Here is a 26,817-nt window from a genome sequence, read left to right on the forward strand (position 1 = left end):
TGCTATAAACAGTATCTAGAGTGTGCAGCACAGTGCTATAAACAGTATCTAGAGTGTGCAGCACAGTGCTATAAACAGTATCTAGAGTGTGCAGCACAGTGCTATAAACAGTATCTAGAGTGTGCAGCACAGTGCTATAAACAGTATCTAGAGTGTGCAGCACAGTGCTATAAACAGTATCTAGAGTGTGCAGCACAGTGCTATAAACAGTATCTAGAGTGTGCAGCACAGTGCTATAAACAGTATCTAGAGTGTGCAGCACAGTGCTATAAACAGTATCTAGAGTGTGCAGCACAGTGCTATAAACAGTATCTAGAGTGTGCAGCACAGTGCTATAAACAGTATCTAGAGTGTGCAGCACAGTGCTATAAACAGTATCTAGAGTGTGCAGCACAGTGCTATAAACAGTATCTAGAGTGTGCAGCACAGTGCTATAAACAGTATCTAGAGTGTGCAGCACAGTGCTATAAACAGTATCTAGAGTGTGCAGCACAGTGCTATAAACAGTATCTAGAGTGTGCAGCACAGTGCTATAAACAGTATCTAGAGTGTGCAGCACAGTGCTATAAACAGTATCTAGAGTGTGCAGCACAGTGCTATAAACAGTATCTAGAGTGTGCAGCACAGTGCTATAAACAGTATCTAGAGTGTGCAGCACAGTGCTATAAACAGTATCTAGAGTGTGCAGCACAGTGCTATAAACAGTATCTAGAGTGTGCAGCACAGTGCTATAAACAGTATCTAGAGTGTGCAGCACAGTGCTATAAACAGTATCTAGAGTGTGCAGCACAGTGCTATAAACAGTATCTAGAGTGTGCAGCACAGTGCTATAAACAGTATCTAGAGTGTGCAGCACAGTGCTATAAACAGTATCTAGAGTGTGCAGCACAGTGCTATAAACAGTATCTAGAGTGTGCAGCACAGTGCTATAAACAGTATCTAGAGTGTGCAGCACAGTGCTATAAACAGTATCTAGAGTGTGCAGCACAGTGCTATAAACAGTATCTAGAGTGTGCAGCACAGTGCTATAAACAGTATCTAGAGTGTGCAGCACAGTGCTATAAACAGTATCTAGAGTGTGCAGCACAGTGCTATAAACAGTATCTAGAGTGTGCAGCACAGTGCTATAAACAGTATCTAGAGTGTGCAGCACAGTGCTATAAACAGTATCTAGAGTGTGCAGCACAGTGCTATAAACAGTATCTAGAGTGTGCAGCACAGTGCTATAAACAGTATCTAGAGTGTGCAGCACAGTGCTATAAACAGTATCTAGAGTGTGCAGCACAGTGCTATAAACAGTATCTAGAGTGTGCAGCACAGTGCTATAAACAGTATCTAGAGTGTGCAGCACAGTGCTATAAACAGTATCTAGAGTGTGCAGCACAGTGCTATAAACAGTATCTAGAGTGTGCAGCACAGTGCTATAAACAGTATCTAGAGTGTGCAGCACAGTGCTATAAACAGTATCTAGAGTGTGCAGCACAGTGCTATAAACAGTATCTAGAGTGTGCAGCACAGTGCTATAAACAGTATCTAGAGTGTGCAGCACAGTGCTATAAACAGTATCTAGAGTGTGCAGCACAGTGCTATAAACAGTATCTAGAGTGTGCAGCACAGTGCTATAAACAGTATCTAGAGTGTGCAGCACAGTGCTATAAACAGTATCTAGAGTGTGCAGCACAGTGCTATAAACAGTATCTAGAGTGTGCAGCACAGTGCTATAAACAGTATCTAGAGTGTGCAGCACAGTGCTATAAACAGTATCTAGAGTGTGCAGCACAGTGCTATAAACAGTATCTAGAGTGTGCAGCACAGTGCTATAAACAGTATCTAGAGTGTGCAGCACAGTGCTATAAACAGTATCTAGAGTGTGCAGCACAGTGCTATAAACAGTATCTAGAGTGTGCAGCACAGTGCTATAAACAGTATCTAGAGTGTGCAGCACAGTGCTATAAACAGTATCTAGAGTGTGCAGCACAGTGCTATAAACAGTATCTAGAGTGTGCAGCACAGTGCTATAAACAGTATCTAGAGTGTGCAGCACAGTGCTATAAACAGTATCTAGAGTGTGCAGCACAGTGCTATAAACAGTATCTAGAGTGTGCAGCACAGTGCTATAAACAGTATCTAGAGTGTGCAGCACAGTGCTATAAACAGTATCTAGAGTGTGCAGCACAGTGCTATAAACAGTATCTAGAGTGTGCAGCACAGTGCTATAAACAGTATCTAGAGTGTGCAGCACAGTGCTATAAACAGTATCTAGAGTGTGCAGCACAGTGCTATAAACAGTATCTAGAGTGTGCAGCACAGTGCTATAAACAGTATCTAGAGTGTGCAGCACAGTGCTATAAACAGTATCTAGAGTGTGCAGCACAGTGCTATAAACAGTATCTAGAGTGTGCAGCACAGTGCTATAAACAGTATCTAGAGTGTGCAGCACAGTGCTATAAACAGTATCTAGAGTGTGCAGCACAGTGCTATAAACAGTATCTAGAGTGTGCAGCACAGTGCTATAAACAGTATCTAGAGTGTGCAGCACAGTGCTATAAACAGTATCTAGAGTGTGCAGCACAGTGCTATAAACAGTATCTAGAGTGTGCAGCACAGTGCTATAAACAGTATCTAGAGTGTGCAGCACAGTGCTATAAACAGTATCTAGAGTGTGCAGCACAGTGCTATAAACAGTATCTAGAGTGTGCAGCACAGTGCTATAAACAGTATCTAGAGTGTGCAGCACAGTGCTATAAACAGTATCTAGAGTGTGCAGCACAGTGCTATAAACAGTATCTAGAGTGTGCAGCACAGTGCTATAAACAGTATCTAGAGTGTGCAGCACAGTGCTATAAACAGTATCTAGAGTGTGCAGCACAGTGCTATAAACAGTATCTAGAGTGTGCAGCACAGTGCTATAAACAGTATCTAGAGTGTGCAGCACAGTGCTATAAACAGTATCTAGAGTGTGCAGCACAGTGCTATAAACAGTATCTAGAGTGTGCAGCACAGTGCTATAAACAGTATCTAGAGTGTGCAGCACAGTGCTATAAACAGTATCTAGAGTGTGCAGCACAGTGCTATAAACAGTATCTAGAGTGTGCAGCACAGTGCTATAAACAGTATCTAGAGTGTGCAGCACAGTGCTATAAACAGTATCTAGAGTGTGCAGCACAGTGCTATAAACAGTATCTAGAGTGTGCAGCACAGTGCTATAAACAGTATCTAGAGTGTGCAGCACAGTGCTATAAACAGTATCTAGAGTGTGCAGCACAGTGCTATAAACAGTATCTAGAGTGTGCAGCACAGTGCTATAAACAGTATCTAGAGTGTGCAGCACAGTGCTATAAACAGTATCTAGAGTGTGCAGCACAGTGCTATAAACAGTATCTAGAGTGTGCAGCACAGTGCTATAAACAGTATCTAGAGTGTGCAGCACAGTGCTATAAACAGTATCTAGAGTGTGCAGCACAGTGCTATAAACAGTATCTAGAGTGTGCAGCACAGTGCTATAAACAGTATCTAGAGTGTGCAGCACAGTGCTATAAACAGTATCTAGAGTGTGCAGCACAGTGCTATAAACAGTATCTAGAGTGTGCAGCACAGTGCTATAAACAGTATCTAGAGTGTGCAGCACAGTGCTATAAACAGTATCTAGAGTGTGCAGCACAGTGCTATAAACAGTATCTAGAGTGTGCAGCACAGTGCTATAAACAGTATCTAGAGTGTGCAGCACAGTGCTATAAACAGTATCTAGAGTGTGCAGCACAGTGCTATAAACAGTATCTAGAGTGTGCAGCACAGTGCTATAAACAGTATCTAGAGTGTGCAGCACAGTGCTATAAACAGTATCTAGAGTGTGCAGCACAGTGCTATAAACAGTATCTAGAGTGTGCAGCACAGTGCTATAAACAGTATCTAGAGTGTGCAGCACAGTGCTATAAACAGTATCTAGGGTGTGCAGCACAGTGCTATAAACAGTATCTAGAGTGTGCAGCACAGTGCTATAAACAGTATCTAGAGTGTGCAGCACAGTGCTATAAACAGTATCTAGAGTGTGCAGCACAGTGCTGCAAACAGTATCTAGAGTGTGCAGCACAGTGCTGCAAACAGTATCTAGAGTGTGCAGCACAGTGCTACAAACAGTATCTAGAGTGTGCAGCACAGTGCTATAAACAGTATCTAGAGTGTGCAGCACAGTGCTATAAACAGTATCTAGAGTGTGCAGCACAGTGCTATAAACAGTATCTAGAGTGTGCAGCACAGTGCTATAAACAGTATCTAGAGTGTGCAGCACAGTGCTATAAACAGTATCTAGAGTGTGCAGCACAGTGCTACAAACAGTATCTAGAGTGTGCAGCACAGTGCTATAAACAGTATCTAGAGTGTGCAGCACAGTGCTATAAACAGTATCTAGAGTGTGCAGCACAGTGCTATAAACAGTATCTAGAGTGTGCAGCACAGTGCTATAAACAGTATCTAGAGTGTGCAGCACAGTTCTGCAAACAGTATCTAGAGTGTGCAGCACAGTGCTACAAACAGTATCTAGAGTGTGCAGCACAGTGCTATAAACAGTATCTAGAGTGTGCAGCACAGTGCTATAAACAGTATCTAGAGTGTGCAGCACAGTGCTATAAACAGTATCTAGAGTGTGCAGCACAGTGCTATAAACAGTATCTAGGTGTGCAGCACAGTGCTATAAACAGTATCTAGAGTGTGCAGCACAGTGCTATAAACAGTATCTAGAGTGTGCAGCACAGTGCTATAAACAGTATCTAGAGTGTGCAGCACAGTGCTATAAACAGTATCTAGAGTGTGCAGCACAGTGCTATAAACAGTATCTAGAGTGTGCAGCACAGTGCTATAAACAGTATCTAGAGTGTGCAGCACAGTGCTATAAACAGTATCTAGAGTGTGCAGCACAGTTCTACAAAGAGTATCTAGAGTGTGCAGCACAGTGCTAAAAAACAGTATCTAGAGGGTGCAGCAGAGTTCTGTAAACTTTATCTAGGTTGTGCAGCACAGTGCTATAAACAGTATCTAGAGTGTGCAGCACAGTGCTATAAACAGTATCTAGAGTGTGCAGCACAGTGCTAATAAACAGTATCTAGAGTGTGCAGCACAGTACCAGAAACAGTATCTAGAGTGTGCAGCACAGTGCTATAAACAGTATCTAGAGTGTGCAGCACAGTGCTATAAACAGTATCTAGAGTGTGCAGCACGGTGCTACAAACAGTATCTAGGGTGTGCAGCACAGTTCTATAAACTGTAAATAGGGTGTTCAGTTTAGTGCTATAAACAGTATCTAGGTTGTGAAGCACAGTTTTATAAACAGTATCTAGAGTGTGCAGCACTGTGCTATAAACAGTATCTAGGGTGTGCAGCACAGTGCTATAAACAGTATCTAGAGTGCGCAGCAGAATGCTACAAACAGTATCTAGAGTGTGCAGCACAGTGCTATAAACAGTATCTAGAGTGTGCAGCACAGTGCTATAAACAGTATCTAGAGTGTGCAGCACAGTGCTATAAACAGTATCTAGAGTGTGCAGCACAGTGCTATAAACAGTATCTAGAGTGTGCAGCACAGTGCTATAAACAGTATCTAGAGTGTGCAGCACAGTGCTATAAACAGTATCTAGAGTGTGCAGCACAGTGCTATAAACAGTATCTAGAGTGTGCAGCACAGTGCTATAAACAGTATCTAGAGTGTGCAGCACAGTGCTATAAACAGTATCTAGAGTGTGCAGCACAGTGCTACAAACAGTATCTAGAGTGTGCAGCACAGTGCTACAAACAGTATCTAGAGTGTGCAGCACAGTGCTACAAACAGTATCTAGAGTGTGCAGCACAGTGCTATAAACAGTATCTAGAGTGTGCAGCACAGTGCTATAAACAGTATCTAGAGTGTGCAGCACAGTACTACAAACAGTATCTAGAGTGTGCAGCACAGTGCTATAAACAGTATCTAGAGTGTGCAGCACAGTGCTACAAACAGTATCTAGAGTGTGCAGCACAGTGCTATAAACAGTATCTAGAGTGTGCAGCACAGTACTACAAACAGTATCTAGAGTGTGCAGCACAGTGCTACAAACAGTATCTAGAGTGTGCAGCACAGTGCTACAAACAGTATCTAGAGTGTGCAGCACAGTGCTACAAACAGTATCTAGAGTGTGCAGCACAGTGCTATAAACAGTATCTAGAGTGTGCAGCACAGTTCTATAAACAGTATCTAGAGTGTGCAGCACAGTGCTACAAACAGTATCTAGAGTGTGCAGCACAGTGCTATAAACAGTATCTAGAGTGTGCAGCACAGTGCTACAAACAGTATCTAGAGTGTGCAGCACAGTGCTATAAACAGTATCTAGAGTGTGCAGCACAGTGCTACAAACAGTATCTAGAGTGTGCAGCACAGTGCTATAAACAGTATCTAGAGTGTGCAGCACAGTGCTATAAACAGTATCTAGAGTGTGCAGCACAGTGCTATAAACAGTATCTAGAGTGTGCAGCACAGTGCTATAAACAGTATCTAGATTGTGCAGCACAGTGCTAAAAACAGTATCTAGAGTGTGCAGCACCGTGCTATAAACAGTATCTAGAGTGTGCAGCACAGTGCTATAAACAGTATCTAGAGTGTGCAGCACAGTGCTACAAACAGTATCTAGAGTGTGCAGCACAGTGCTACAAACAGTATCTAGAGTGTGCAGCACAGTGCTATAAACAGTATCTAGAGTGTGCAGCACAGTGCTATAAACAGTATCTAGAGTGTGCAGCACAGTGCTACAAACAGTATCTAGAGTGTGCAGCACAGTGCTATAAACAGTATCTAGAGTGTGCAGCACAGTGCTACAAACAGTATCTAGAGTGTGCAGCACAGTGCTACAAACAGTATCTAGAGTGTGCAGCACAGTGCTATAAACAGTATCTAGAGTGTGCAGCACAGTGCTACAAACAGTATCTAGAGTGTGCAGCACAGTGCTACAAACAGTATCTAGAGTGTGCAGCACAGTGCTATAAACAGTATCTAGGGTGTGCAGCACAGTGCTATAAACAGTATCTAGAGTGTGCAGCACAGTGCTATAAACAGTATCTAGAGTGTGCAGCACAGTGCTATAAACAGTATCTAGAGTGTGCAGCACAGTGCTATAAACAGTATCTAGAGTGTGCAGCACAGTGCTATAAACAGTATCTAGGGTGTGCAGCACAGTGCTATAAACAGTATCTAGAGTGTGCAGCACAGTTCTATAAACAGTATCTAGAGTGTGCAGCACAGTGCTATAAACAGTATCTAGAGTGTGCAGCACAGTGCTATTAAAAGTATCTAGAGTGTGCAGCACAGTGCTATAAACAGTATCTAGAGTGTGCAGCACAGTGCTATAAACAGTATCTAGAGTGTGCAGCACAGTGCTATAAACAGTATCTAGAGTGTGCAGCACAGTGCTGAAAACAGTATCTAGAGTGTGCAGCACAGTGCTATAAACAGTATCTAGAGTGTGCAGCACAGTTCTATAAACAGTATCTAGGGTGTGCAGCACAGTGCTATAAACAGTATCTAGAGTGTGCAGCACAGTGCTATAAACAGTATCTAGAGTGTGCAGCACAGTGCTATAAACAGTATCTAGAGTGTGCAGCACAGTGCTATAAACAGTATCTAGAGTGTGCAGCACAGTGCTACAAACAGTATCTAGAGTGTGCAGCACAGTGCTACAAACAGTATCTAGAGTGTGCAGCACAGTGCTACAAACAGTATCTAGAGTGTGCAGCACAGTGCTATAAACAGTATCTAGAGTGTGCAGCACAGTGCTATAAACAGTATCTAGAGTGTGCAGCACAGTGCTATAAACAGTATCTAGAGTGTGCAGCACAGTGCTATAAACAGTATCTAGAGTGTGCAGCACAGTGCTATAAACAGTATCTAGAGTGTGCAGCACAGTGCTACAAACAGTATCTAGGGTGTGCAGCACAGTGCTATAAACAGTATCTAGAGTGTGCAGCACAGTGCTATAAACAGTATCTAGAGTGTGCAGCACAGTGCTATAAACAGTATCTAGAGTGTGCAGCACAGTGCTATAAACAGTATCTAGAGTGTGCAGCACAGTGCTATAAACAGTATCTAGAGTGTGCAGCACAGTGCTACAAACAGTATCTAGAGTGTGCAGCACAGTGCTACAAACAGTATCTAGAGTGTGCAGCACAGTGCTATAAACAGTATCTAGAGTGTGCAGCACAGTGCTACAAACAGTATCTAGAGTGTGCAGCACAGTGCTACAAACAGTATCTAGAGTGTGCAGCACAGTGCTATAAACAGTATCTAGAGTGTGCAGCACAGTGCTATAAACAGTATCTAGAGTGTGCAGCACAGTGCTACAAACAGTATCTAGAGTGTGCAGCACAGTGCTATAAACAGTATCTAGAGTGTGCAGCACAGTGCTATAAACAGTATCTAGAGTGTGCAGCACAGTTCTGCAAACAGTATCTAGAGTGTGCAGCATTGTGCTACAAACTGTATCTAAGACTGTGCAGCACAGTGCTATAAACAGTATCTAGAGTGTGCAGCACAGTGCTATAACAGTAGCTATATTGTGCAGCACAGTGCTATAAACAGTATCTAGAGTGTGCAGCACAGTGCTATAAACAGTATCTAGAGTGTGCAGCACAGTGCTATAAACAGTATCTAGGGTGTGCAGCACAGTGCTATAAACAGTATCTAGAGTGTGCAGCACAGTGCTATAAACAGTATCTAGAGTGTGCAGCACAGTGCTATAAACAGTATCTAGAGTGTGCAGCACAGTGCTATAAACAGTATCTAGAGTGTGCAGCACAGTGCTATAAACAGTATCTAGAGTGTGCAGCACAGTGCTATAAACAGTATCTAGAGTGTGCAGCACAGTGCTATAAACAGTATCTAGAGTGTGCAGCACAGTGCTACAAACAGTATCTAGAGTGTGCAGCACAGTGCTATAAACAGTATCTAGAGTGTGCAGCACAGTGCTATAAACAGTATCTAGAGTGTGCAGCACAGTGCTATAAACAGTATCTAGAGTGTGCAGCACAGTGCTATAAACAGTATCTAGAGTGTGCAGCACAGTGCTATAAACAGTATCTAGGGTGTGCAGCACAGTGCTATAAACAGTATCTAGAGTGTGCAGCACAGTGCTATAAACAGTATCTAGAGTGTGCAGCACAGTGCTATAAACAGTATCTAGTGTGTGCAGCACAGTGCTATAAACAGTATCTAGAGTGTGCAGCACAGTGCTATAAACAGTATCTAGAGTGTGCAGCACAGTGCTATAAACAGTATCTAGAGTGTGCAGCACAGTGCTATAAACAGTATCTAGAGTGTGCAGCACAGTGCTACAAACAGTATCTAGAGTGTGCAGCACAGTGCTACAAACAGTATCTAGTGTGTGCAGCACAGTTCTATAAACTGTAAATAGGGTGTGCAGCTTAGTGCTATAAACAGTATCTAGAGTGTGCAGAACCGTGCGATAAAGAGTATCTAGAGTGTGCAGCACAGTGCTGTAAACAGTATCTAAGTTGTGCAGCACAGTGCTACAAACAGTATCTAGAGTGTGCAACACAGTGCTATAAACAGTACCTAGAGTGTGCAGCACAGTGTTGTAAACAGTATCTAGAGTGTGCAGCACAGTGCTATAAACAGTATCTAGGGTGTGCAGCACAGTGCTATTAACAGTATCTAGAGTGTGCAGCACAGTGCTACAATCAGTATGTAGAGTGTGCAGCACAGTTCTGTAAACAGTATCTAGAGTGTGCAGCAAAGTGCTACAAACAGTATCTAGGGTGTGCAGCACAGTTCTGCAAACAGTATCTAGAGTGTGCAGCACAGTGCTACAAACAGTATGTAGATTGTGCAGCACAGTTCTGTAAACAGTATCTAGAGTGCGCAGCACAGTGCTACAAACAGTATCTAGGGTGTGCAGCACAGTTCTGCAAACAGTATCTAGACTGTGCAGCACAGTGCTGCAAACAGTATCTAGGGTGTGCAGCAAAGTGCTACAAACGGTATCTAGAGTGTGCAGCACAGTTCCGCAAACAGTATCTAGAGTGTGCAGCACAGTGCTACAAACAGTATCTAGAGTGTGCAGTACAGTGCTATAAACAGTATCTAGAGTGTGCAGCACAGTACTACAAACAGTATCTAGGGTGTGCAGCACAGTGCGACAAACATTATCTAGGGTGTGCAGCTTAGTGCTGTAAACAGTATCTAGACTGTGCATCACAGTGCGATAAAGAGTTTCTAGACGGTGCAGCACAGTGCTATAAACAGTACCTAGGGTGTGCAGCACAGTTCTATAAACCGTAAATAGGGTGTGCAGATCAGTTCTATAAACAGTATCTAGGGTGTGCAGCACAGTTCTATAAACCATAAATAGGGTGTGCAGATTAGTGCTATAAACAGTATCTAGAGTGTGCAGCACAGTGCGATAAAGAGTATCTAGTGTGTGCAGATCAGTTCTATAAACAGTATCTAGGGTGTGCAGCACAGTTCTATAAACCATAAATAGGGTGTGCAGATCAGTTCTATAAATAGTATCTAGGGTGTGCAGCACAGTTCTATAAACCATAAAGAGGGTGTGCAGATTAGTGCTATAAACAGTATCTAGAGTGTGCAGCACAGTGTGATAAAGAATATCTAGTGAGTGCAGCACAGTACTACAAACAGTATCTAGGGTATGCAACACAATGCTATAAACAGTATCTAGGTTGTGCAGCACAGTGCAATAAACAGTATCGAGAGTGTGCAGCACAGTGCTATAAACAGTATCTAGGGTATGCAACACAGTGCTATAAGCAGTATCTAGGTTGTGCAGCACAGTGCTATAAACAGTATCTAGGGTGTGCAGCACAGTGCGATAAACAGTATCTAGTCTGTGCAGCACAGTGCGATAAATAGTATCTAGGGTGTGCAGCACAGTGCTATAAACAGTATCTATGGTGTGCAGCACCGTGCGATAAACAGTACCTAGTGTGTGCAGCACAGAACTACAAATAGAATCTAAGGTGTGCAGCACAGTGCTATAAACAGTATCTAGAGTGTGCAGCACAGTGCTGTAAACAGTATCTAGAGTGTGCAGCACAGTGCTGCAAACAGTATCTAGGGTGTGCAGCAAAGTACTACAAACGGTATCTAGAGTGTGCAGCACAGTTCCGCAAACAGTATCTAGAGTTTGCAGCACAGTGCTACAAACAGTATCTAGAGTGTGCAGCACAGTGCTACAAACAGTATCTAGAGTGTGCAGCACAGTGCTATAAAAAGTATCTAGAGTGTGCAGCACAGTGCTATAAACAGTATCTAGGGTGTGCAGCCAACTGCTACAAACATTATCTAGAGTGTGCAGCACCGTGCTACAAACAGTATCTAGGGTGTGCAGCCAACTGCTACAAACAGTATCTAGAGTGTGCAGCACAGTGCTACAAACAGTATCTAGAGTGTGCAGCACAGTGCTATAAACAGTATCTAGAGTGTGCAGCACAGTGCTATAAACAGTATCTAGAGTGTGCAGCACAGTGCTATAAACAGTATCTAGAGTGTGCAGCACAGTGCTATAAACAGTATCTAGAGTGTGCAGCACAGTGCTATAAACAGTATCTAGAGTGTGCAGCACAGTGCTATAAACAGTATCTAGAGTGTGCAGCACAGTGCTATAAACAGTATCTAGAGTGTGCAGCACAGTGCTACAAACAGTATCTAGAGTGTGCAGCACAGTGCTATAAACAGTATCTAGAGTGTGCAGCACAGTGCTATAAACAGTATCTAGAGTGTGCAGCACAGTGCTATAAACAGTATCTAGAGTGTGCAGCACAGTGCTATAAACAGTATCTAGAGTGTGCAGCACAGTGCTATAAACAGTATCTAGAGTGTGCAGCACAGTGCTATAAACAGTATCTAGGGTGTGCAGCAAAGTGCTACAAACGGTATCTAGAGTGTGCAGCACAGTTCCGCAAACAGTATCTAGAGTGTGCAGCACAGTGCTACAAACAGTATCTAGAGTGTGCAGCACAGTGCTATAAACAGTATCTAGAGTGTGCAGCACAGTACTACAAACAGTATCTAGGGTGTGCAGCACAGTGCTATAAACAGTGTCTAGAGTGTGCAGCACAGTGCTACAAATAGTATCTAGAGTGTGCAGCACAGTGCGACAAACATTATCTAGGGTGTGCAGCTTAGTGCTATAAACAGTATCTAGACTGTGCATCACAGTGCGATAAAGAGTATCTAGACTGTGCAGCACAGTGCTATAAATAGCATCTAGAGTGTGCAGCACAGTTCTATAAACGGTATCTAGGTTGTGCAGCACAGTTCTATAATCAGTATCTAGGGTGTGCAGCACAGTTCTATAAACAGTAAGTAGGGTGTGCAGCATAGTGCTATAAACAGTATCTAGAGTGTGCATTACAGTGCGATAAAGAGTATCTAGTGTGTGCAGATCAGTTCTATAAACAGTATCTAGGGTGTGCAGCACAGTTCTATAAACCATAAATAGGGTGTGCAGATCAGTTCTATAAACAGTATCTAGGGTGTGCAGCATAGTTCTATAAACCATAAATAGGGTGTGCAGATTAGTGCTATAAACAGTATCTAGAGTGTGCAGCACAGTGTGATAAAGAATATCTAGTGAGTGCAGCACAGTACTACAAACAGTATCTAGGGTATGCAACACAGTGCTATAAACAGTATCTAGGTTGTGCAGCACAGTGCGATAAACAGTATCGAGAGTGTGCAGCACAGTGCTATAAACAGTATCTAGGGTATGCAACACAGTGCTATAAACAGTATCTAGGGTGTGCAGCATAGTGCGATAAACAGTATCTAGAGTGTGAAGCACAATGCGATAAATAGTATCTAGGGTGTGCAGCACAGTGCTATAAACAGTATCTAGGGTGTGCAGCACAGTGCTATAAACAGTATCTAGAGTGTGCAGCACAGTGCTACAAACAGTATCTAGAGTGTGCAGCACAGTGCTATAAACAGTATCTAGAGTGTGCAGCACAGTGCTATAAACAGTATCTAGAGTGTGCAGCACAGTGCTACAAACAGTATCTAGAGTGTGCAGCACAGTGCTATAAACAGTATCTAGAGTGTGCAGCACAGTGCTACAAACAGTATCTAGAGTGTGCAGCACAGTGCTACAAACAGTATCTAGAGTGTGCAGCACAGTGCTACAAACAGTATCTAGAGTGTGCAGCACAGTGCTATAAACAGTATCTAGAGTGTGCAGCACAGTGCTATAAACAGTATCTAGAGTGTGCAGCACAGTGCTACAAACAGTATCTAGAGTGTGCAGCACAGTGCTACAAACAGTATCTAGAGTGTGCAGCACAGTGCTATAAACAGTATCTAGAGTGTGCAGCACAGTGCTATAAACAGTATCTAGAGTGTGCAGCACAGTGCTATAAACAGTATCTAGAGTGTGCAGCACAGTGCTATAAACAGTATCTAGAGTGTGCAGCACAGTGCTACAAACAGTATCTAGAGTGTGCAGCACAGTGCTATAAACAGTATCTAGAGTGTGCAGCACAGTGCTATAAACAGTATCTAGAGTGTGCAGCACAGTGCTATAAACAGTATCTAGGTTGTGCAGCACAGTGCTATAAACAGTATCTAGAGTGTGCAGCACAGTGCTATAAACAGTATCTAGAGTGTGCAGCACAGTGCTATAAACAGTATCTAGAGTGTGCAGCACAGTGCTATAAACAGTATCTAGAGTGTGCAGCACAGTACCAGAAACAGTATCTAGAGTGTGCAGCACAGTGCTATAAACAGTATCTGGAGTGTGCAGCACAGTGCTATAAACAGTATCTAGAGTGTGCAGCACAGTGCTACAAACATTATCTAGGGTGTGCAGCACAGTGCTATAAACAGTATCTAGGGTGTGCAGCACAGTGCTATAAACAGTATCTAGAGTGTGCAGCACAGTGCTATAAACAGTATCTAGAGTGTGCAGCACAGTGCTATAAACAGTATCTAGAGTGTGCAGCACAGTGCTATAAACAGTATCTAGAGTGTGCAGCACAGTGCTATAAACAGTATCTAGAGTGTGCAGCACAGTGCTACAAACAGTATCTAGAGTGTGCAGCACAGTGCTATAAACAGTATCTAGAGTGTGCAGCACAGTGCTATAAACAGTATCTAGAGTGTGCAGCACAGTGCTACAAACAGTATCTAGAGTGTGCAGCACAGTGCTATAAACAGTATCTAGAGTGTGCAGCACAGTGCTATAAACAGTATCTAGAGTGTGCAGCACAGTGCTATAAACAGTATCTAGAGTGTGCAGCACAGTGCTATAAACAGTATCTAGAGTGTGCAGCACAGTGCTATAAACAGTATCTAGAGTGTGCAGCACAGTGCTATAAACAGTATCTAGAGTGTGCAGCACAGTGCTATAAACAGTATCTAGAGTGTGCAGCACAGTGCTATAAACAGTATCTAGAGTGTGCAGCACAGTGCTATAAACAGTATCTAGAGTGTGCAGCACAGTGCTATAAACAGTATCTAGAGTGTGCAGCACAGTGCTATAAACAGTATCTAGAGTGTGCAGCACAGTGCTATAAACAGTATCTAGAGTGTGCAGCACAGTGCTATAAACAGTATCTAGAGTGTGCAGCACAGTGCTATAAACAGTATCTAGAGTGTGCAGCACAGTGCTATAAACAGTATCTAGAGTGTGCAGCACAGTGCTATAAACAGTATCTAGAGTGTGCAGCACAGTGCTATAAACAGTATCTAGAGTGTGCAGCACAGTGCTACAAACAGTATCTAGAGTGTGCAGCACAGTGCTACAAACAGTATCTAGAGTGTGCAGCACAGTGCTACAAACAGTATCTAGAGTGTGCAGCACAGTGCTATAAACAGTATCTAGGGTGTGCAGCACAGTGCTATAAACAGTATCTAGAGTGTGCAGCACAGTGCTATAAACAGTATCTAGAGTGTGCAGCACAGTGCTGTAAACAGTATCTAGAGTGTGCAGCACAGTGCTATAAACAGTATCTAGAGTGTGCAGCACAGTGCTATAAACAGTATCTAGAGTGTGCAGCACAGTGCTATAAACAGTATCTAGAGTGTGCAGCACAGTGCTATAAACAGTATCTAGAGTGTGCAGCACAGTGCTATAAACAGTATCTAGAGTGTGCAGCATAGTACTATAAACAGTATCTAGAGTGTGCAGCACAGTGCTATAAACAGTATCTAGATTGTGCTGCACAGTGCTACAAAACAGTATCTATATTGTGCAGCACAGTTGTATAAACAGTATCTAGAGTGTGCATCACAGTGCTTTAAACAGTATCTAGAGTGTGCAGCACAGTGCTATAAACTGTATCTAGAGTGTGCAGCACAGTGCTATAAACAGTATCTAGAGTGTGCAGCACAGTGCTATAAACAGTATCTAGAGTGTGCAGCACAGTGCTACAAACAGTATCTAGAGTGTGCAGCACAGTGCTACAAACAGTATCTAGAGTGTGCAACACAGTGCTATAAACAGTATCTAGAGTGTGCAGCACAGTGCTATAAACAGTATCTAGAGTGTGCAGCACAGTGCTGCAAACAGTATCTAGAGTGTGCAGCACAGTGCTACAAACAGTATCTAGAGTGTGCAGCACAGTGCTATAAACAGTATCTAGAGTGTGCAGCACAGTGCTATAAACAGTATCTAGAGTGTGCAGCACAGTGCTATAAACAGTATCTAGAGTGTGCAGCACAGTGCTATAAACAGTATCTAGAGTGTGCAGCACAGTGCTACAAACAGTATCTAGAGTGTGCAGCACAGTGCTATAAACAGTATCTAGAGTGTGCAGCACAGTGCTATAAACAGTATCTAGAGTGTGCAGCACAGTGCTATAAACAGTATCTAGGGTGTGCAGCACAGTGCTATAAACAGTATCTAGAGTGTGCAGCACAGTGCTATAAACAGTATCTAGAGTGTGCAGCACAGTGCTATAAACAGTATCTAGAGTGTGCAGCACAGTACTTCAAAGAGTATCTAGAGTGTGCAGCACAGTGCTATAAACAGTATCTAGAGTGTGCAGCACAGTGCTATAAACAGTATCTAGAGTGTGCAGCACAGTGCTACAAACAGTACCTAGAGTGTGCAGCACAGTGCTACAAACAGTATCTAGGGTGTGCAGCACAGTGCTATAAACAGTATCTAGGGTGTGCAGCACAGTGCTATAAACAGTATCTAGAGTGTGCAGCACAGTTCTATAAACAGTATCTAGGATGTGCAGCACAGTGCTATAAACAGTATCTAGAGTGTGCAGCACAGTGCTATAAACAGTATCTAGAGTGTGCAGCACAGTGCTATAAACAGTATCTAGAGTGTGCAGCACAGTGCTACAAACAGTATCTAGAGTGTGCAGCACAGTGCTACAAACAGTATCTAGAGTGTGCAGCACAGTGCTATAAACAGTATCTAGAGTGTGCAGCACAGTGCTATAAACAGTATCTAGAGTGTGCAGCACAGTGCTACAAACAGTATCTAGAGTGTGCAGCACAGTGCTACAAACAGTATCTAGAGTGTGCAGCACAGTGCTACAAACAGTATCTAGAGTGTGCAGCACAGTGCTATAAACAGTATCTAGAGTGTGCAGCACAGTGCTATAAACAGTATCTAGAGTGTGCAGCACAGTGCTATAAACAGTATCTAGAGTGTGCAGCACAGTGCTATAAACAGTATCTAGAGTGTGCAGCACAGTGCTACAAACAGTATCTAGAGTGTGCAGCACAGTGCTACAAACAGTATCTAGAGTGTGCAGCACAGTGCTATAAACAGTATCTAGAGTGTGCAGCACAGTGCTATAAACAGTATCTAGAGTGTGCAGCACAGTGCTACAAACAGTATCTAGTGTGTGCAGCACAGTGCTATAAACAGTATCTAGAGTGTGCAGCACAGTGCTATAAACAGTATCTAGAGTGTGCAGCACAGTGCTATAAACAGTATCTAGAGTGTGCAGCACAGTGCTATAAACAGTATCTAGAGTGTGCAGCACAGTGCTACAAACAGTATCTAGAGTGTGCAGCACAGTGCTATAAACAGTATCTAGAGTGTGCAGCACAGTACTATAAACAGTATTTAGATTGTGCAGCACAGTGCTACAAACTATCTAGAGTGTGCAGCACAGTGCTAGAAACAGAATATAGAGTGTGCAGCACAGTGCTATAAACAGTATCTAGAGTGTGCAGCACAGTACAATAAACAGTATCTAGGGCTGTGCAGCACAGTGCTATAAACAGTATCTAGAGTGTGCAGCATATTGCTGCAAACAGTATCTAGAGTGTGCAGCACAGTGCTATAAACAGTATCTAGAGTATGCAGCACAGTGCTATAAACAGTATCTAGAGTTTGCAGCACAGTGCTATAAATAGTATCTACAGTGTGCAGCACAGTGCTATAAACAGTATCTACAGTGTGCAGCACAGTGCTATAAACAGTATCTAGAGTGTGCAGCACAGTGCTATAAACAGTATCTAGAGTGTGCAGCACAGTGCTATAAACAGTATCTAGAGTGTGCAGCACAGTGCTATAAACAGTATCTAGAGTGTGCAGCACAGTGCTATAAACAGTATCTAGAGTGTGCAGCACAGTGCTATAAACAGTATCTACAGTGTGCAGCACAGTGCTATAAACAGTATCTAGAGTGTGCAGCACAGTGCTATAAACAGTATCTAGAGTTTGCAGCACAGTGCTATAAACAGTATCTAGAGTGTGCAGCACAGTGCTATAAACAGTATCTAGAGTTTGCAGCACAGTGCTATAAACAGTATCTAGAGTGTGCAGCACAGTGCTATAAACAGTATCTAGAGTTTGCAGCACAGTGCTATAAACAGTATCTAGAGTGTGCAGCACAGTGCTATAAACAGTATCTAGAGTGTGCAGCACAGTGCTATAAACAGTATCTAGAGTGTGCAGCACAGTGCTATAAACAGTATCTAGAGTGTGCAGCACAGTGCTATAAACAGTATCTAGAGTGTGCAGCACAGTGCTATAAACAGTATCTAGAGTGTGCAGCACAGTGCTATAAACAGTATCTAGAGTGTGCAGCACAGTGCTATAAACAGTATCTAGAGTGTGCAGCACAGTGCTACAAACAGTATCTAGAGTGTGCAGCACAGTGCTATAAACAGTATCTAGAGTTTGCAGCACAGTGGTATAATCAGTATCTAGAGTGTGCAGCACAGTGCTATAAACAGTATCTAGAGTGTGCAGCACAGTGCTACAAACAGTATCTAGGGTGTGCAGCACAGTGCTACAAACAGTATCTAGAGTGTGCAGCACAGTGCTATAAACAGTATCTAGAGTGTGCAGCACAGTGCTATAAACAGTATCTAGAGTGTGCAGCACAGTGCTATAAACAGTATCTAGAGTGTGCAGCACAGTGCTATAAACAGTATCTAGAGTGTGCAGCACAGTGCTATAAACAGTATCTAGAGTTTGCAGCACTGTGCTATAAACAGTATCTAGAGTGTGCAGCACAGTGCTATAAACAGTATCTAGATTATGCAGCACAGTGCTATAAACAGTATCTAGAGTTTGCAGCACTGTGCTATAAACAGTATCTGGAGTGTGCAGCACAGTGCTATAAACAGTATCTAGAGTTTGCAGCACAGTGCTATAAACAGTATCTAGATTATGCAGCACTGTGCTATAAACAGTATCTAGAGTGTGCAGCACAGTGCTATAAACAGTATCTAGAGTTTGCAGCACAGTGCTATAAACAGTATCTAGAGTGTGCAGCACAGTGCTACAAACAGTATCTAGAGTTTGCAGCACAGTGCTATAAACAGTATCTAGAGTGTGCAGCACAGTGCTATAAACAGTATCTAGAGTGTGCAGCACAGTGCTATAAACAGTATCTAGAGTGTGCAGCACAGTGCTATAAACAGTATCTAGAGTGTGCAGCACAGTGCTATAAACAGTATCTAGAGTGTGCAGCACAGTGCTATAAACAGTATCTAGAGTGTGCAGCACAGTGCTATAAACAGTATCTAGAGTGTGCAGCACAGTGCTATAAACAGTATCTAGAGTGTGCAGCACAGTGCTATAAACAGTATCTAGAGTGTGCAGCACAGTGCTATAAACAGTATCTAGAGTTTGCAGCACAGTGCTATAAACAGTATCTAGAGTGTGCAGCACAGTGCTATAAACAGTATCTAGAGTGTGCAGCACAGTGCTATAAACAGTATCTAGAGTTTGCAGCACAGTGCTATAAACGGTATCTAGAGTGTGCAGCACAGTGCTATAAACAGTATCTAGAGTGTGCAGCACAGTGCTATAAACAGTATCTAGAGTGTGCAGCACAGTGCTATAAACAGTATCTAGAGTGTGCAGCACAGTGCTATAAACAGTATCTAGAGTGTGCAGCACAGTGCTATAAACAGTATCTAGAGTGTGCAGCACAGTACTATAAACAGTATCTAGACTGTGCAGCACAGTGCTATAAACAGTATCTAGAGTGTGCAGCACAGTACTATAAACAGTATCTAGAGTGTGCAGCACAGTGCTATAAACAGTATCTAGAGTGTGCAGCACAGTACTATAAACAGTATCTAGACTGTGCAGCACAGTGCTATAAACAGTATCTAGAGTGTGCAGCACAGTACTATAAACAGTATCTAGAGTGTGCAGCACAGTGCTATAAACAGTATATAGGGTGTGCAGCACAGTACTATAAACAGTATCTAGATTGTGCAGCACAGTGCTACAAACAGTATCTAGAGTGTGCAGCGCAGTGCTATAAACAGTATATAGGGTGTGCAGCACAGTACTATAAACAGTAACTAGGGTGTGCTGCACAGTGCTATAAACAGTATCTAGGGTATGCAGCACAGTGCTACAAAGAGTATCTAGGGTGCGCAGCACAGTACTATAAACAGTATCTAGAGTGTGCAGCACAGTACTATAAACAGTATCTAGAGTGTGCAGCACAGTGCTATAAACAGTATATAGGGTGTGCAGCACAGTACTATAAACAGTATCTAGAGTGTGCAGCACAATACTATAAACAGTATCTAGAGTGTGCAGCACAGTGCTATAAACAGTATATAGGGTGTGCAGCACAGTACTATAAACAGTATCTAGACTGTGCAGCACAGTGCTATAAACAGTATCTAGATTATGCAGCACTGTGGTATAAACAGTACTCTCAATGAGATTTTATGAACGTTTTTTAAAGGCTCATCGTTGCCTCTTGGTTTTATATTTTGAATCTTGTAAGACTTTTTTACAGCCTTATCAGCCTGATTTGGAGCCTTCAAATCCTCTGATCATGGAACCCCAAATCATTCTATTCTTCACCAGCCTGAGCTCTCTTACATTCACAGTCACATTACTGCTTTTTTTTAACAAAAATGCATCACCTCACACATACTGACATTGAATTCTGTCCACCACTATTTAGCCCATCCCCCCAATTAATCAATATCCCTTTAAGCATCCTTTGGTCTTTTAAAGAATTAACTAGAACCTCCTATTGTAGAGAGGTTGGGTCCCTGTACTTGAGTATTTTTGCTTGTGTCAGTTGCCATTGCGTGGTGCATTTCAAGAACCAGGAGGTCACCTGTGTTTAGGGGAGGAAGGAAAGCTGAGGGTGGTGAAACCAAGGGAGAAGAGGAGGGAAATCTCAGGCTGGGATTGGAGAAGGAGAAATCAAAAGAGGCAAAGAAGACAAACCAAGGGTGGGTTTAGGGGATGTTGGAGGTGAAAGGAACTTTGATTCCAGCAGTAACTAATGGTAACTTACTGAAATTACAATGATAACTAACAATAAAATATTTCCCCTCATAATCAAAAATTTTACAATAGCTCACTGGTAAGCAAAATGTAACTGTTAGTAACAGGTAGAACACACCAATATCTTACCTGTAACTAGCAGTGATTCTACAACCCACTAATTTCACCCTGAAACGATAGCCAGAATCCCTCCTGCACTGCATAAGGTGAGATCAGGCTCTGCAGTCAATGCAGTCAGTCAGGTCTGATCCTTCATCCTATTATGTTGATGTTTGCGGTTTGGATTCCAGTTCTATGTGAAAATGACAACTCTGAACTGGGACCTCAGTCAGAACCGATCTGTACGTGGGCTTCACACATTAAAACTGGCCAGAACAGACAGACACAGAGATGGCAGAGGACAGCAGACTTGATGTCTGGGGCCCAATGCCCTAACTCAACTGAACATCAACATTTCTAAACCAACCTCAGGAGCAGATCAATAAAGCAGAGTTTTCATAGAATGATAGAAATTATAGTAAAGGAGGTAATTCATCCCCTGGTCATGGTCTTCTCTCCTGTAAACCCATTTGACTTCCCCTGCCAAAAATTATTTTATACTCCTTTTTAAATTTATATCATCCACTTTAGTCTGTATTTCAATCACTACATGTGGTGAAGTACCATACAGCCTAATAGCCCTCATTTCAAGAGCTTTTGCCCTTCCTTCCCCCTTATTTCTCCTGGCGGAAATCAGTGCTTTCCATTCTCTAGTTCTCCACTCACCCACTAATGGAAACAATCTTCCATTCACCCAATGTAAAGTTTCTGGGTTTCACTCGCCCCTTTACTGGCTGCTCCTCCCAGTTCCATTCCCGCTCGCCCCTTTACTGGCTGCTCCTCTCCCTGTATATTGGAATCATATATTGGGAATGACGAGATAGGGTTTTGTTTTGAAGTTAAGATTGTTGAATTTAAGCTATCGTAGCTTGTCTGGAGGTTTTATATATTTACTTGTGCTTCTCATCCCTTTAATTTCAGGCGACCATTCTGCAGAGTAAACTGAATCAAATATTTGAGATAACTATAAGGTAGGTCATCCAGGACCTTACTACTTTGCTCACCCTGCAATATGAAATGATTGAAAAGCCCAGCTGAAAGGTCGAACAACTGTGAAGCACTGTCGATGAACTCACCATCAATTTTGTTGAGCCCAGTTAAAATAGACAATCAAATATTGGAGCTGAACAGTGGAGGAATCATTTTTCATTTATTTTCAGGATGAGGGCATCATTGCAAAAGCTGCACTTATTGCCCATAACTAATTGCCCTGAAAAGTTGAGGTTGGGTCATCTTCTTGGGTAGCAGTTTAGGTTAAACCAGTTTAAGTAGCGTTCAAGATCCCATGCCTCTATTCAAAGATGACCAGGGAGCTCTAACTGTCCTAGCTGATACTACCAGAGCTGTCATTTACCTCCCTGTCACTTGTTGCTAGTGGAGCTAGTTGTTACTGTTTGAATATTGGATGCTACAATTACCAACACAACAAAGGCTACACTTGCAAAGTCAAACACTGAGATGTGAATCACGCTATATAAATGTGTTCATCCTTTGTTTCCTTCTTCCTTCTTTTTGTCCTTCAATCGTTACTTATCCACCTTCTCCCTGTTTCACCCAACCCAACCTACCCACCTCCTCCCTCTATCACCTAACCTCGAGCCTGCTCTGCCATTCAATATATTCATGGCTGATCTTCTTGTATTTCGATTTCCACATTCCTATCTAACCCCGATAACCTTTGATTCCCTTGCCTAACAAGAATCCATCCATCTCTGCCTTAAAAATACTCAATGACCCCGCCTCCACCACCTTCTGACGCAGAGAGTTCCAGAGTTACACAACCCTCTGAGAAAATATTTCTCATCTCTGTCCTAAAAGGGCGGCCCCTAATTTTAAAACAGTGCCCCCTAGTTCTGGACTCACCCAGAAGAGGAAACATCCTTTCCATGTCCACCTTGTCAAGGCCGTTCAGGATCTTGTATACGTCAATCAAATCACCCCTCACTCTTCTAAACTCCAGTGGAAACAAGCCCAGTCTGTCCAACCTTTCCTCATAAGACAACCCACTCATTCCAGGTATCAATCTGGTAAACCTCCTCTGAACCGCCTCCAATGCATTTACATCCTTCCTTAAATAAGGAGACCACAAATGCACACAGTATTTAAGATGCGGTCTCACCAATGCCCTGTATAACTGAAGCATAACATCTTTATTTTTATGTTCAATCCCTCTCATAATAAAGGATAGCATTCCATTAGCTTTCATAGTTACTTGCTGTACCTGCAACTTTTTGTGACTCATGTACTGGAACACCTAGACCCCCCCTGCACCTTGGAATTTTGCAGCCATTCTCCATTTAAGTAATACTCTGCTTTTTTATTCTTCCTGCCAAAGTGAACAACTTCACATTTTCCCACATTAAACTCCATTTGCCAGATCTTTTCCCACTCACTCAACCTATCTATATCCAATTTCCTCATGTCCTCTTCACAACATACTTTCCTACCTATCTTTGTGTCATCTGCTACCATGTCTTCGCTCCCCTCATCTAAGTCATTCATGTGAATTATAAAATGTTAAGGCCCCAGCACAGACCCCTGTGGGACTCCACTTGTCACATCCTGCCAGTCAGGTTGGCATGATGTAACGAGTGCTGTGCCACAGGGATCAGTGCTGGGACCTCAACTGTTTACAAATGACTTGGATGAAGGGATGGATGGGACGGTCGCCAAATTTGCTAATAACACAAAGATAGGTAGGAAAGTAAGATGTGAAGAGGACATAAGGAGGATACAGAGTGATATAGATAGGTAAAGTGAGTGGGCAAAGATCTGGCAAATGGAGTATAATGTGGGAAAATGTGAAAATGACCATTTAGGCAGGAAGAATAAAAGAGAAGCATATTATGTAAATGGTGAGACATTGCAGAGCTCAGATGTAGAGGGATCGGGTGTCTCAGTGCATGAATCACAAAAGCCTAGTATACAGGTACAACAAGTAATTTGGAAAGCTAATAGAATGTTTATTGTGAGGGGAATTGAATACAAAAGTAGGAAGGTTATGCTTCAGTTGTACAGAATACTAGTGATACCACATCTGAAGTACTGTATACAGAATTGGTCATCTTATTCAAGGAAGGATGTAAATGCATTGGCAGCAGTTCAGAGAAGGTTTACGAGACCCTGGAATGGGTGGATTGTCTTATGAGGAAAGGTTGGGCAGGCTAGGGTTGTATCCACTGGAGTTTAGAAGAGTAAGAGGCGACTTGATTGAAACATAAAAGACCCTGAGGGGCCTTGACAGGTGGATGTTTCCTCTTGTGGGAGAATCTAGAGCTAGAGGTCACCATTTAAACTTAAGAGGTCGCCCATTTAAAACAAAGATGAGGTGAATTTTTTTCTCTGAGGGTCGTGAGTCTTTGGAACTCTCTTCCTGAAAAGGTGGTGGAAGCAAAGTCTTTGAATATTTTTAAGGCAGAGGTGGTTAGATTTTTGGTAAGCAAGGGGGTGATAGGTTATCAGGGTTACGTGGGATGTAGATTTGAGGTTACTATCAAATCAGGCATGATCTTATTGAATGGTGGAGCAGGCTTGAGGGGTCGAATGGCCTACTCCGGCTCCTTGTTTGTATGTTCATATGTAATCATAAAAAACCCATTACGCATAATCTGCTTTCTGCCAGCCTGCCAGTCTTCTATCCAGGCTAATATGTTACCCCTACACCATGAACTTTATTTTTTTGTAATAACCTTTGCTGTGGCAACTTATCAAATGCCTTCTGGAAATCTAAGCACAGTATGTCTACAGGCTCCCCTTTATCTGCAGCATATGTCACTCCTTCAAAAAACTCCAATAAACTTGTTAAACATGATTTCCCTTTCACAAAACCATGCTGACTCTTCCCAATTACCTTGAGCTTTTCTAAGTGCACAGCTATAACTTCCTTAATGATTGATTCTAACAACTTCCTTACAACTCCCCCAAAGCCTGCCCACCATCTACAAGGCACAAGTTAGGAATGTGATGGAATGCTCTACACTTTCCTGGATGAGTGCAGCTCCAACAACACTCAAGAAGCTTGACACCATCCAGGACAAAGCCGCCCACTTGATTGGCACCACATCTACAATCATTCACTCCCTTCGCCACCGACACACAGTAGCAGCAGTGTGTACCATCTACAAGATGCACTGCAGGAATTCACCAAGGTTCCTTAGACAGCACCTTCCAAATCCACAGCCTCTAGAAGGACAAGGGCAACAGATAGATGGGAACACCACCACCTGGAGGTTCCTCTCCAAGTCACTCACCATCCTGACTTGGAAATATGTCACCGTTCCTTCACTGTCACTGGGTCAAAATCCTGGTGCTCCCTCCCGAACAGCACTGTGGATGTACCAAACCACATGGGCTGCAGCGGTTCAAGAAGGCAGCTCACCATCACCTTCTCAAGGGCAACAAGGGATGGGCAATAAATGCTGGGCCTAGCCATCGACACCCACATCCCATAAATTAATTTTTAAAATACTGGATAGATAAGAATGGAATCAGGTAGTGCAGTCCTGTGCAGCTGGATGACAACAGAGAGATGTTGGAGGAGGAAAGTATGACCAGCAAAGTCAAAGAATGCAGACAAGTCAAGAATGACTGGGAAGGATAGTTTACCAAATAGTCATGTGGAATGGTCATTGTCACCTGAAATGTCATTTATGACTGATAAGATCCAAGTAACATCCCTCAACCCCACTTACCCATGTTCTCCTCATATCACCCATTCTCACTTCACTTTTCTTCTTACATAGAAACATATATAGAAACTAGGAGCAGGAGTAGGCCATTCGGCCCTTCAAGCCTGCTCCGCCATTCATTATGATCATGGTTGATCATCCACTCAATAGCCTGCTCCTGCTTTCTCCCCATATCCTTTGATCCCTTTCACCCCAAGAACTATATATAACTCCTTCTTGAAAACATACAATGTTTTGGCCTCAGCTACTTTCTGTGGTAGTGAATTCCACAGGCTCACCACTCTCTGGGTGAAGAAATTTCTCCTCATCTCAGTCCTAAATGGTCTACCCCATATCCTCAGACTGTGACCCCTGGTTCTGGACTCCCCCACCATCAGGAACATCCTTCCTGCATCTACCCTGTCTAGTCTTGTTAGAATTTTATAGGTTTCTATGAGATCCCCCCTCATTCTTCTGAACTCCAGCGAATATGATCCTAACCGACTCAATCTCTCCTCATATGTCAGTCCCGCCATCCCAGGAATCAGTCTGGTAAACCTTCGCTGCCCTCCCTCTATAGCAAGTACATCCTTCCTCAGATAAGGAGACCAAAACTGCACACAATATTCCAGGTGTGGTCTCACCAAGGCCCTGTACAATTGCAGCAAGACATCCCTGTTCCTGTACTCGAATCCTCTCGCTATGAAGGCCAACATACCATTTGCCTTCTTTACCGCCTGCTGCACCTGCATGCTTACCTTCAGCGACTGGTGTACAAGGACACCCAGATCTTGTTGCACATTCCCCTCTCTCAATCTATAGCCATTCAGATGATAATCTGCCTTCCTGTTTTTGCTACCAAAGTGGATAACCTCACATTTATCCACATTATACTACATCTGCCATGCATTTGCCCACTCACTCAGCTTGTCCAAGTCACACTGAAGCATCTCTGCATCCTCCTCACAGCTCACCCTCCCACCCAGCTTTGTGTTATCTGCAAATTTAGAGATATTACATTTAGTTCCCTCATCTAAATCATTAATATGTATTGTGAATAGCTGGGGTCCCAGCACTGATCCCTGCAGTACCCCACTAGTCACTGCCTGCCATTTCGAAAAAGACCCATTTATTCCTACTCTTTGTTTCTTGTCTGCCAACCAGTTTTCTATCCATCTCAATACACTGCCCCCAATCCCACGCACTTTAATTTTACACGCTAATCTCTTATGTGGGACTTTGTCGAAAGCTTTCTGAAAGTCCAAATAAACCACATCCACTGGCTCCCTCTCATCAACTCTACTAGTTATGTCCTC

At 42.9% G+C, this 26,817-nt stretch overlaps 1 protein-coding gene across 1 annotated transcript in view; it reads left to right on the top strand.

Annotated features, from left to right (window-relative positions):
• The window catches only part of LOC121271008 (protein EFR3 homolog B-like), a 250,589-nt gene that overhangs the window by 216,037 nt on the left and 7,735 nt on the right, over positions 1–26,817 (top strand). The window contains exon 22 of the mRNA XM_041176694.1: positions 21,756–21,805. Coding sequence (XP_041032628.1) covers positions 21,756–21,805 — 50 coding nt within the window. The remainder of the gene's footprint in view (positions 1–21,755; positions 21,806–26,817) is intronic.

This window comes from Carcharodon carcharias, chromosome 2 (assembly GCF_017639515.1).
Source record: "Carcharodon carcharias isolate sCarCar2 chromosome 2, sCarCar2.pri, whole genome shotgun sequence".
Classification (NCBI taxonomy): Eukaryota; Metazoa; Chordata; class Chondrichthyes; order Lamniformes; family Lamnidae; genus Carcharodon; species Carcharodon carcharias.